This window comes from Eucyclogobius newberryi, unplaced genomic scaffold (genome assembly GCF_026437365.1).
Source record: "Eucyclogobius newberryi isolate DKJ021-1_F unplaced genomic scaffold, fEucNew1.0.hap1 SCAF_9, whole genome shotgun sequence".
Classification (NCBI taxonomy): domain Eukaryota; kingdom Metazoa; phylum Chordata; class Actinopteri; order Gobiiformes; family Gobiidae; genus Eucyclogobius; species Eucyclogobius newberryi.
In genome coordinates, this window is record NW_027316532.1 from 40,165,620 (window position 1) to 40,178,571 (window position 12,952).

General features: G+C 50.3%; 1 protein-coding gene across 1 annotated transcript in view; it reads left to right on the forward strand.

The window, feature by feature from the left end:
• Positions 1-12,952, forward strand: part of oca2 (oculocutaneous albinism II) — a 77,011-nt gene that overhangs the window by 58,536 nt on the left and 5,523 nt on the right. The window contains exons 20-22 of the mRNA XM_072439367.1: positions 806-910; positions 1,275-1,368; positions 4,643-4,736. Of these exons, the coding sequence (XP_072295468.1) occupies positions 806-910; positions 1,275-1,368; positions 4,643-4,736 (293 nt within the window). The remainder of the gene's footprint in view (positions 1-805; positions 911-1,274; positions 1,369-4,642; positions 4,737-12,952) is intronic.

Here is a 12,952-nt window from a genome sequence, read left to right on the forward strand (position 1 = left end):
CAGAGTTCTATTATTTAGTTTGAATCATATTCTGGTGAAAAAGCCTGTCCTCACTTTCTCCCACAGACTTGGGTTTCATGCATGAAGCGTTTCTTAGTGATAACGGGACGTCAGCTTTGGTCCAGACCGTGGGACCTAAAGCTGGTGGTGATGGGATCTGGCAGCTGCATTTTATTTGTGATTCTGACCCCAAAACACTGGACTTCATGCTGGGTCCAACCTTCTCCTTCTGTCCAAATGTAAAGAAGCAGTGGCTTTGCTTTACTTCATCACAAATACTCAGCAGATCGTGTCAGCTCAGCAAAAACAATATATCAGCTTTAGTTCAATTACTTAATTAGAAATATGAAATAGTCACGTTCTGCTGTAACTTTTCTTTGATAATTGTACTTTTTTGAGGAGATTTGACTTTCTCTCTCTCTTTCTTCTCAGAGCAGAGCTCAGTGGCTCAGTTTTGCCATGTGTAACTTTACTTTTACTTGAATACAGAATTTAGTATCTCGCTGAGGGATTATTATTATTTTAGGTTGATTTGTAAAACATCAGCATATAGTTACCATACAGTCTTCACAGAAATGCCTCACGCTCTGCAATCAAACCTAAGACCTTTTGGTTTTCGGTTGAGTTTGTCCGGTTACTGTGGGCCACTGTCCTGGAGTGTGATTGACATTAGATACATTACTTTGTGCTCTCAGACTCCTGTACGTCTTTATTCACACTGCGTCAGGAATCTGAAGAGCAGCACAGGACATCATCGTTGTCATCGAAGCACTTATCTGATGTTACACGTTATCTCTGTTCTCAGGCCGTGCCAGAGGACCAAAGACTGGCCATCGCCATCATTCTGATCATGTGGGTCTCCGCTCTGGCCTCTTCTCTCATCGACAACATCCCCTTCACTGCCACCATGGTCCGAGCCACATGCCTCTGTGATGTCTCCATTTCACACTGACTTTATCTCTTTCATTTCATACAAAAAGCATCAAGCTTTAATGAACCAGGACTTGGCTGGTTAGAAATAGTTTGCTGTTTGCCAATTTCCCTGATAAGAACCAGAAGGTCTCGCAGCCAGGGATTCTTAATGAAATCGAGTATAATCAGATTTGACTGCTTCTAAAACTGCAATATACTTTATACATATTAAGTTGCAGATGTAAGAGATTTTTGCATGTGTACTATTGTTAACCCTAAAAAATATGACATTAAAAAATAAAAACACATGCATACTTACAGTATATTTGAAATGTGAATAGAAATATCATATTTTTGCACAGATTCCGGTCCTAATAAACCTCAGTCAGGATGCGGACGTGAACCTGCCAGTGAAGCCGCTCATATTCGCTTTGGCCATGGGAGCGTGTCTTGGAGGTAGGTTTCTTCTTTTCACCACATCAGAGTGTTTAATCACGTCTGAAACATGTCACTCACACATATTCATATTCATATTCGTCTATGAACGTGTGCTTGAAGACCTCTGGTTGGTTTCTGTACGCTTATCCCACTGCCCCACCTCGCCCAATCATATCTATACTCTTGTCACATTTTTGCTGACATTAAGCAAATATTACTTTTGCAAACAGGAAAATTATTAAAAAAATGAATAAATCATAATCATAATTAAAGGTAAAAGTAATAATTGTCATTGTCAATTACCAGAATTCACAAAGGAATTTAGGAACTTGTCTTGATTCGATGCAACATAAAACAATGATAAAACAACCTGTATAAGTCAAAAAGAAAAACAATACAAATCTGCTATAGGATAAAAAATAAAAATAGGCTATAAGTAAAAAAAAAATATTATGTGCACAAATGTACAGTTGAATTTACATTTGTAGTGCAGAAAGTGAACAGTGAGTGATTAAATGATGGTTAAAGTGACAGTGTTTAAGAAGTGTTCATGAGTCTAACAGCAGAGGAAAGAAACTGTTCTTATGGAGGAGGTTCCAGTTCAGATGAACCGCAGCCTCCTGCCTGAGGGGAGTGGCCTCCTGCCTGAGGGGAGTGGCCTCCTGCCTGAGGGGAGTGGCCTCCTGCCTGAGGGGAGTGGCCTCCTGCCTGAGGGGAGTGGCCTCCTGCCTGAGGGGAGTAGCCTCCTGTCTGAGGGGAGTGGTCTCCTGCCTGAGGGGAGTGGCCTCCTGCCTGAGGGGAGTGGCCTCCTGCCTGAGGGGAGTGGCCTCCTGCCTGAGGGGAGTGGCCTCCTGTCTGAGGGGAGTGGCCTCCTGCCTTAGGGGAGTGGCCTCCTGTCTGAGGGGAGTGGCCCCCTGCCTGAGGGGAGTGGCCTCCTGCCTGAGGGGAGTGGCCTCCTGTCTGAGGGGAGTGGCCTCCTGTCTGAGGGGAGTGGCCCCCTGCCTGAGGGGAGTGGCCTCCTGCCTGAGGGGAGTGGCCTCCTGTCTGAGGGGAGTGGCCTCCTGCCTGAGGGGAGTAGCCTCCTGTCTGAGGGGAGTGGTCTCCTGCCTGAGGGGAGTGGCCTCCTGTCTGAGGGGAGTGGCCTCCTGCCTGAGGGGAGTGGCCTCCTGCCTGAGGGGAGTGGCTCAGATAGTCCATGTCCAGGGTGAGAAGCTTGTCCCAGAGCCCTGGAGACGTACAGGTCCTGCAGAGACGTTCAGGTTACCGCTGCCACCAGGACACCAGCCGGTCCACCTCCTGTAACAGACTCATCCCCGTCTGAGAAGAGCCCGATGAGGGTGGTGTCGTCATGGTGATGAGGGTGGTGTCGTCATGGTGATGAGGGTGGTGTCGTCATGGTGATGAGGGTGGTGTCGTCATGGTGATGAGGGTGGTGTCGTCATGGTGATGAGGGTGGTGTCGTCATGGTGATGAGGGTGGTGTCGTCATGGTGATGAGGGTGGCGTCATCCACAAACTTGGCTGGAGGTGCAGCAGTTTGTGTACAAGGAGAAGAGTAGAGGACAAAGTACACAGCCCTGTGGAGCTACTGTGCAGATAGTCCGAGTGTTTGAGACATTCTTCCCCAGCCGCATGCACTGCCTCCGATCGCTCAGGTGGTCAGTGCTCCCCCTGCAGGTGGAGTCAGTGCTCCCCCTGCAGGTGGAGTCAGTGCTCCTCCTGCAGGTGGAGTCGATGCTCCCCCTGCAGGTGGAGTCGGTGCTCCCCCTGCAGGTGGAGTCGGTGCTCCCCCTGCAGGTGGAGTCGGTGCTCCCCCTGCAGGTGGAGTCGGTGCTCCCCCTGCAGGTGGAGTCGGTGCTCCCCCTGCAGGGGGAGTCGGTGCTCCCCCTGCAGGTGGAGTCGATGCTCCCCCTGCAGGTGGAGTCCTGCAGGTGGAGTCGGTGCTCCCCCTGCAGGTGGAGTCGATGCTCCCCCTGCAGGTGGAGTCCTGCAGGTGGAGTCGGTGCTCCCCCTGCAGGTGGAGTCGGTGCTCCCCCTGCAGGGGGAGTCGGTGCTCCCCCTGCAGGTGGAGTCGATGCTCCCCCTGCAGGTGGAGTCCTGCAGGTGGAGTCGGTGCTCCCCCTGCAGGTGGAGTCGATGCTCCCCCTGCAGGTGGAGTCCTGCAGGTGGAGTCGGTGCTCCCCCTGCAGGTGGGAGCTGGAGTCTGGGGCGTGGCTTTGGCTCGCCCGGTGGTCTGCCTTTCAGGGCCTTTCAGGGCCTCAGTTTTGGCTGTGTGGTTGGGACACAGGAAGTGAGGCGAGTGTGTTTCAGCTTCATCGATCGTCTGTATGAAGTGACACTGAACTGACCCCTTTAGAAATGAGAGTGCTATTGACTCTCAGGATGGACACGCGCCAGAACTGTCGCCCGCCCGACCGCTGTAGATTCAAAATACTGCAAGTTTATATTGAAAGAGTTTGCAAGCATGAAAAATGTTGAAAGTATTATGGTTTGTGGCACCATTTTCACACTGTGTTTCCGTTCACTAGTTTCACATGTTTTGTCTATATTAAACGTCAAATGTGATTATCACCACAATGTGTGGCCTGTTTTATGGTCTTATATTTAACATTTCCTGTGGTGGGAAAGTGGCCAAATACAAAACAGTGGATGATTTTTCCTTTACAACTATGATATCTCTACTTTCTACTTCACTATCATTTTGAAGAATGACATTTTGCTGAAAGGTTTTGACTTCAAATCACATTTTGGAGCAAGCCAAAAATAAATGAAAAAATGCTGTACGACATTGATTTGAATTTGATCAGAGATAAAATCTAATGCTTTAACAGCTACTTTTTACTCTTAAATTACATTTTAAAAACAGCTGCACAAAAACTTTACTTAATTAGATGTGCTACTTTTACTGTACTTTTATGAATAAAGTTGAGTACCGGTACTTCTTTTATCATGACCATTTCTATATTCTCACTAAAATACTGTATACTTTTGTTCCAAATAGATTATTATGATGCAGTTTTTCTTTTCCCGCCGTGCACGATATGTGAACATCTGTCAATCACAGCTACAAGCTCCGCCCCCTGCTCTGACACACACAATAGTTCTTTACTGTACATCACCTCACACAGCATCACAGGACAACAAACTTAAACTAAGAATGCATTTATACATTTATTTTTTGCAGTAAAACAAACTGTAATTGCATAAAAGAAAAACTATATTTAATGCCATATTGTGGAATATTTAAGGTGAGTTATAATATGGCCACAGTAATGCTCTGTTTTGTCTTGAAGGAAATGGAACATTGATTGGAGCTTCGGCCAACGTTGTGTGCGCTGGCATCGCTGAGCAGCACGGATATGGATTCTCCTTTATGGAGTTCTTCAAGTAAGTCCACTGTTCTCTCCTCAACAACACGAGGCCCTGTCCCATGCACTAGGCCCTGTCCTGTCCCATGCACTAGGCCCTGTCCTGTCCCATGCACTAGGCCCTGTCCTGTCCCATGCACTAGGCCCTGTCCTGTCCCATGCACTAGGCCCTGTCCTGTCCCATGCACTAGGCCCTGTCCTGTCCCATGCACAAGGCCCTGTCCTGTCCCATGCACGAGGCCCTGTCCTGTCCCATGCACAAGGCCCTGTCCTGTCCCATGCACTAGGCCCTGTCCTGTCCCAGGCACTCACAGCCTGAAGTGAACTCCACGAGGCCCTGTCCTGTCCCATGCACGAGGCCCTGTCCTGTCCCATGCACAAGGCCCTGTCCTGTCCCATGCACTAGGCCCTGTCCTGTCCCAGGCACTCACAGCCTGAAGTGAACTCCACGAGGCCCTGTCCTGTCCCATGCACTAGGCCCTGTCCTGTCCCATGCACAAGGCCCTGTCCTGTCCCATGCACTAGGCCCTGTCCTGTCCCATGCAATAGGCCCTGCCCTGTCCCATGCACAAGGCCCTGTCCTGTCCCATGCACTAAGCCCTGTCCTGTCCCATGCAATAGGCCCTGTCCTGTCCCATGCACAAGGCCCTGTCCTGTCCCATGCACTAGGCCCTGTCCTGTCCCATGCACTAGGCCCTGTCCTGTCCCATGCACTAGGCCCTGTCCTGTCCCATGCACGAGGCCCTGTCCTGTCCCATGCACTAGGCCCTGTCCTGTCCCATGCACGAGGCCCTGTCCTGTCCCATGCACTAGGCCCTGTCCTGTCCCATGCACTAGGCCCTGTCCTGTCCCATGCACAAGGCCCTGTCCTGTCCCATGCACTAGGCCCTGTCCTGTCCCATGCAATAGGCCCTGTCCTGTCCCATGCACAAGGCCCTGTCCTGTCCCATGCACTAGGCCCTGTCCTGTCCCATGCACTAGGCCCTGTCCTGTCCCATGCACTAGGCCCTGTCCTGTCCCATGCACGAGGCCCTGTCCTGTCCCATGCACTAGGCCCTGTCCTGTCCCATGCACGAGGCCCTGTCCTGTCCCATGCACTAGGCCCTGTCCTGTCCCATGCACTAGGCCCTGTCCTGTCCCATGCACTAGGCCCTGTCCTGTCCCATGCACTAGGCCCTGTCCTGTCCCATGCACTCACAGCCTGAAGGTGAACTCACATGTTAATGTCACTTGTGTTTTCATTGGGAGACAACACTGAGCTTGGATCAGGATTTGTGAACACTATTGCTATTCTAGTTTCTCTTTGTTACTAAGTATTGTTTTAGACAGTGTTTTTGAGCTACTGTCCTAGTGATCTCAGGGATCAGGGCAGTTTGTCTAAAGGGTTTTGTCCCGGTTTTAGCCTTGTTTAGTCCTGAATATAGATCGTTTGGTCCTGTTCTTCCTGATCCTGTCCATTGATAGTTTGCTTTCAATCCCAGTTTAGATCCAATGTTGATGTGTGCAGGAGCAGAGCGTAGGAGCATGTAGAACATCCCTATATCAAACTTTAAGTTAGCATCTTATTCAGCTGACAGGGCAGTGTCACTTCACTGCCTCTTTGTCTTTCATCTGCTTGTGAGACATTTGAAATGATGTTCTTGGCTGACTTTGATGTGCTCATTCGTTTTTACTGTAAAGTGCTTTAGTTTGTACGTGCCACATCTTCTCTTAAACAAAACTAAATTCTACTATAAGACGCCAAGATCATCCGAACACATTGACTTTTTATTTCCCAGAAAACTCCAAACATGTGGAGCTGATGGACAGGGAACACTCTCATAAAGACCATTTATTCAATATATGCCGTTTGAAATTGACTGAAAATGGCAGAAGATAATGATTGAAATGAGCCTGTGAGGATCTGGTTGATTCATATTGGACTCCATGTGCACTTACTCTGAAGTGTTTCCTGTCAATTGTATAATATGTATATGATGAATATGATGAAAGGCTCGAATGTTAAAAGCACTTAAATACACTCAAATAACACAAGAAGACAGCATCTAGTCTTACTATAATTAAGTAAATAAGTATGTGCCAAACATTTATTTACATTGAACTTGCAATAAAGACATTGAATGAACCAGGCCAAATATACTGTAGTCCAGAAGTATTTTTGACCCAGTGCAGCTGTCACGATGATGCATTGAGATCAATGTCATACTGGACTTTCCTGTATATTTTACATCAACAGATGACGAAGAGAGTTTTTCTTAAGAAGACATAAAATGAATGACATAACATTCACTTGAGGCAGTAAAAGCACACTTCCCTTTCACGCCGTGGTGAGGATCCTTCAAAGTGCTTCTACTGCTCTGAAAACATTGCTTAGATTGGATGGTACGAGCTCTTTAAACTCTGGTGCCCGGTGTGCTCGCTCTCCAGCGGGTGTTTACAGCTGCTCAGCCGTGCTCGGAGTCGCTCGGCTGAGGCTAATTGGTTGTGCTTGTCATAGGTCAGAGGTCATGGGTCATGCAGAGAGAACAGGAAGGAAGCAGCTCACATCACGGCTGCACGAAGACCATGTGTCACAGTCTTAATCCTTTTTCACTCTGATTTGGACAAAAAGGATTCTCGCTGTACAAGCAGTAATTCAATTACTCAATTGTATTATCCATCTTAAATAAGAATATTGAAAGGTGAAAAGCAATGATAATTCATTCACAGTACAGTATATTTTAAAGGTACACTATGTAACATTTCTGGTCCAGGGTCTGTTTCCTGTTTGTCTGTTTGTAGATGTTCCACAGTATGGCATTTAACTTACCAGTATCTATATCTGAAGAGACAATCAAGCCAAGTTACAGGTCAGGTTTGTGGAGTGGTGAGTGATGCTGCTCACACTAACAATGCATTTCAGGCAAACCAATAACATCTCCATGGAAACAAGCCATGGAAACAAAGATATGTTACTAAACGGACCTTTAATCTTACTAAATATACCTTTAAATTTCAAATGTATTCATGAAGAAATGAAGTAATGCTAAAGACTCACTATGTCACTTTTTGCTTGTCTGGAGATGTCCTCACGTCCTCAACATGTCCATGGAGGGTCCCCTCACCACCTTTAAGACCATTCTAACCTATAGTTAGTATACATGACACTTACATGTTTCTGAAGTCACAGTTGCACTCTCGTTCTGAGCAGCGACAGTTTTAAAAAGCTCAACATTATTCTCGCCACATCCGGCGAGAATAATTCAATTCCTTCCTTTCAATTATAAAATTAACCTGACTTTCTAAGGAGTAATTTCCAGTTTGTTTTCTGTCAGCAGTCAATAAGCAGTAAATCGTCGACCACAAGCTGAAATATTTATCCAGAATTTGAAGTGGCAAATCAGTGGCGCTGTAATCACTCACTAACCATTGCTAACAATGTTCTCCTGTGTTTAGTGACTGCAGAGACAGAAAATTAAATGCAATTAAAAGTGCCTGAAAAGTGGGTTATTTTGAGAATTCTGTTAATACTAAATTACTTTAATTGTATCCACTTTGCGCATTTCCACCAAAAAAATAAACTGAATTATTTTGCACAAATTACTTTTGAACAGAGTAGCATTAATATTTAATGTATTATAAGTAGAAACAATGTATTTGGTAAACAGTGTTCAGCACCATAAATGCAGCTGAGAGTACCAAGCATTTAAATAAGGCTAAAACAATAGCCATAATAAGCAAAGACATACTTTTTTATGGTGATTTGTGACATTCCGCGTGTTCAGATGAGCTGAGTGACACAGCGAGCTGTTTTTAGCCTTTACACGGCTAAATGCCAAAAGAATTGAAATGTTGTGGCTGTTTCTGTGAGGCTGCTTAGGGTTAGTTAGGAGAGTCGTCATTGAGCAGGTCATGCTTTGTCGCTCAGCGCAACTTCCCATTCATTTTATCAGAAGAGAGTCATCGAGATTACATCAGGACTTTTCAAAGAGCCTCGGTCATTTGCAATTAGCCATGAGATTGCAAAGCATGATGGGAACTTTTGCTGATCTCTCCACACACTGTCTTCTGGCCTTATCCCTCTGAGCAGCACCTGTTTCTGAAATATTAGCATTACTCAGCATAAATAGGATTTACCTGTGCAGAGGTGACCTAGATAACAGTGTAGACATGGGCCAGAGTCTGTGTATATTCACTTATATTTATTATATATAATATAGCCACCGGGTATAAATATTGGGAGTGTATCAACAGCAACAAGATAAATACTGCATTTCTGTTTATGGATCCGCTGCTATCAAAATGTCCATCCATCCATCTTCTGCCGCTTTATCCGGGGCCGGGTCGCGGGGGCAGCAGTCTGAGCAGGGACTCCCAGACCTCCTTCTCCCCAGACACTTCCTCTAACTCCTCCGGGGGGATCCCGAGGCGTTCCCAGGCCAGCCGAGAGACATAGCTATCAAAATGTATTCATATATTTTTAAAAACTGTGCATTGCAGCCTGGAGTTCCCCACAGTTCCCATCTGAGACCGAGTCTTATATTTGTTCCAGTTGTATTGATTGTGTTTAGAGCGGCGGCAACAGTCTCAGTCAGAGCCGTTTGCACTAATTCAAATCAATAAAGTTGCAGCAGAGTCTTTCTCCAGCTCCATAAGACCTGCTGTAGCCACCACTGAAGTTCTGTTTACGAGAAGTACAGTGGAGTTAAAGACATTCACATATATGATTAGAAACTAGAGTTGAACTGTAGTTGACTGCTGACAGGGCCGGGTGCTGACAGGGCCGGGGGCTGACAGGGCCGGGTGCTGACAGGGCCGGGTGCTGACAGGGCCGGGTGCTGACAGGGCCGGGTGCTGACAGGGCCGGGTAACAAACGAGCCTGTCGTCACACCCTGCAAACATTGACTCAAACTGCACAGCACAATGAGTCTGTTATTAGCTGCATTTTTCTTTTCCTTCTTGTCATTTATTTTCAATTTCCATTTGAAGCATGGCCCAAGAATATTTGGTTTGACTTTAGTTTAATTCTCTGCTCAGTCCTCATCCATCTCACACTGCATTTAGTATGAAGTATGATGTAGATCTAGTGCTGAGATAACACCATATAGTGTATAGAAGGTCACTGGTTCTATTGACGTACATTCATTGAGAAATAGATTACAATGTTGCCCAATGTTTCAAAATGATTTATCATATACTATTGTTGAAGCTTTTACCTCTAAACAAGAGATCCTCCACATTTACCCTTACAAGACAGTGTCAGAGCTTTTAATGTGTATGTTCAATCAAAATAAAAGCCTAAAACCAGACTAAAAGCATTTATTTCATGGTGGATGTTTTTATGGCACTTAAAGTCTCTTGTTCTTGGCAAGAACAGCCCGTGTTTATTTGTAGAGCACAAGTCGTACACGACAGGAGAAAATGCATTAAAATCACATTCAACAAAATTATCCAAAGTTTAACTTTAAACATAGAGTCCTGCAGGTGGCGTGACAACCTGACAAAACATGCACCTGTCTGTCTCTCCACAAGCCTGACAGAAGACCTGCCGGTCTCCATGGAGATGTATCTACTCTGCCTTCAACATGCCAAAGAATGGCATAATTATCTCCATGGAGGCTGTTCCTGGAGCCATGATGGTGGCACGTGTGGAGCGTGTGGAGCGTGTGGAGCGTGTGGAGCGTGTGGAGCGTGTGGAGCGTGTGGAGCGTGTGGAGCGTCCACGTGTGGAGCGTGTGGAGCGTCCACGTGTGGAGCGTGTGGAACGTGTGGAGCGTCCACGTGTGGAGCGTCCACTTGTGGAGCGTCCACGTGTGGAGCGTGTGGAGCATCCGCGTGTGGAGCGTGTGGAACGTGTGGAGCGTCCACGAGTGGAGCGTCCGCGTGTGGAGCGTGTGGAGCGTCCACGAGTGGAGCGTCCACGTATGGAGCGTGTGGAACGTGTGGAGCGTCCACGTGTGGAGCGTCCACTTGTGGAGCGTCCGCGTGTGGAGCGTCCACGTGTGGAGCGTGTGGAGCATCCGCGTGTGGAGCGTGTGGAACGTGTGGAGCGTCCACGAGTGGAGCGTCCGCGTGTGGAGCGTGTGGAGCGTCCACGAGTGGAGCGTCCACGTGTGGAGCGTGTGGAGCGTCCACGTGTGGAGCGTGTGGAGCGTGTGGAGCGTCCACGTGTGGAGCGTCCACGTGTGGAGCGTGTGGAGCGTCCACGTGTGGAGCGTCCACGTGTGGAGCGTGTGGAGCGTCCACGTGTGGAGCGTCCACGTGTGGAGCGTGTGGAGCGTCCACGTGTGGAGCGTCCACGTGTGGAGCGTGTGGAGCGTCCACGTGTGGAGCGTCCACGTGTGGAGCGTCCGCGTGTGGAGCGTGTGGAGCGTGTGGAGCGTCCACGTGTGGAGCGTGTGGAGCGTGTGGAGCATCCGCGTGTGGAGCGTGTGGAGCGTGTGGAGCGTGTGGAGCGTCCACGTGTGGAGCGTGTGGAGCGTCCACGTGTGGAGCGTCCACGTGTGGAGCGTGTGGAGCGTCCACGTGTGGAGCGTGTGGAGCGTGTGGAGCGTCCACGTGTGGAGCGTCCACGTGTGGAGCGTCCACGTGTGGAGCGTCCACGTGTGGAGCGTGTGGAGCGTCCACGTGTGGAGCGTCCACGTGTGGAGCGTCCACGTGTGGAGCGTCCACTTGTGGAGCGTCCGCGTGTGGAGCGTGTGGAGCGTGTGGAGCGTCCACGTGTGGAGCGTGTGGAGCGTGTGGAGCGTGTGGAGCATCCGCGTGTGGAGCGTGTGGAGCGTGTGGAGCGTCCACGTGTGGAGCGTCCACGTGTGGAGCGTGTGGAGCGTCCACGTGTGGAGCGTCCACGTGTGGAGCGTCCGCGTGTGGAGCGTGTGGAGCGTGTGGAGCGTCCACGTGTGGAGCGTGTGGAGCGTGTGGAGCATCCGCGTGTGGAGCGTGTGGAGCGTGTGGAGCGTGTGGAGCGTCCACGTGTGGAGCGTCCACGTGTGGAGCGTCCACGTGTGGAGCGTGTGGAGCGTCCACGTGTGGAGCGTGTGGAGCGTGTGGAGCGTCCACGTGTGGAGCGTCCACGTGTGGAGCGTCCACGTGTGGAGCGTCCACGTGTGGAGCGTCCACGTGTGGAGCGTCCACTTGTGGAGCGTCCGCGTGTGGAGCGTGTGGAGCGTGTGGAGCGTCCACGTGTGGAGCGTGTGGAGCGTGTGGAGCATCCGCGTGTGGAGCGTGTGGAGCGTGTGGAGCGTCCGCGTGTGGAGCGTGTGGAGCGTGTGGAGCGTCCGGAGCGTCCGCGTGTGGAGCGTGTGGAGCATCCGCGTGTGGAGCGTGTGAAGCGTGTGGAGCGTGTGGAGCGTGTGGAGCGTCCGCGTGTGGAGCGTGTGGAGCGTGTGGAGCGTGTGGAGCATCCGCGTGTGGAGCGTGTGGAGCGTGTGGAGCATCCGCGTGTGGAGCGTGTGGAGCGTGTGGAGCGTGTGGAGCATCCGCGTGTGGAGCGTGTGGAGCGTGTGGAGCGTCCGCGTGTGGAGCGTGTGGAGCGTGTGGAGCGTGTGGAGCATCCGCGTGTGGAGCGTGTGGAGCGTGTGGAGCGTGTGGAGCGTCCGCGTGTGGAGCGTGTGGAGCGTGTGGAGCGTCCACGAGTGGAGCGTCCGCGTGTGGAGCGTCCACGTGTGGAGCGTCCACGTGTGGAGCGTCCACGTGTGGAGCGTGTGGAGCGTCCACGTGTGGAGCGTCCACGTGTGGAGCGTCCACGTGTGGAGCGTGTGGAGCGTGTGGAGCGTCCACGTGTGGAGCGTCCGCGTGTGGAGCGTGTGGAGCGTCCACGTGTGGAGCGTCCACGTGTGGAGCGTGTGGAGCGTCCACGTGTGGAGCGTCCACGTGTGGAGCGTGTGGAGCGTCCACGTGTGGAGCGTCCACGTGTGGAGCGTCCACGTGTGGAGCGTGTGGAGCATCCGCGTGTGGAGCGTGTGGAACGTGTGGAGCGTCCACGAGTGGAGCGTCCGCGTGTGGAGCGTGTGGAGCGTGTGGAGCGTCCACGTGTGGAGCGTCCACGTGTGGAGCGTGTGGAGCGTCCACGTGTGGAGCGTCCACGTGTGGAGCGTCCACGTGTGGAGCGTCCACGTGTGGAGCGTCCACGTGTGGAGCGTCCACGTGTGGAGCGTCCACTTGTGGAGCGTCCACGTGTGGAGCGTGTGGAGCGTGTGGAGCGTGTGGAGCATCCGCGTGTGGAGCGTGTGGAGCGTGTGGAGCGTCCGCGTGTG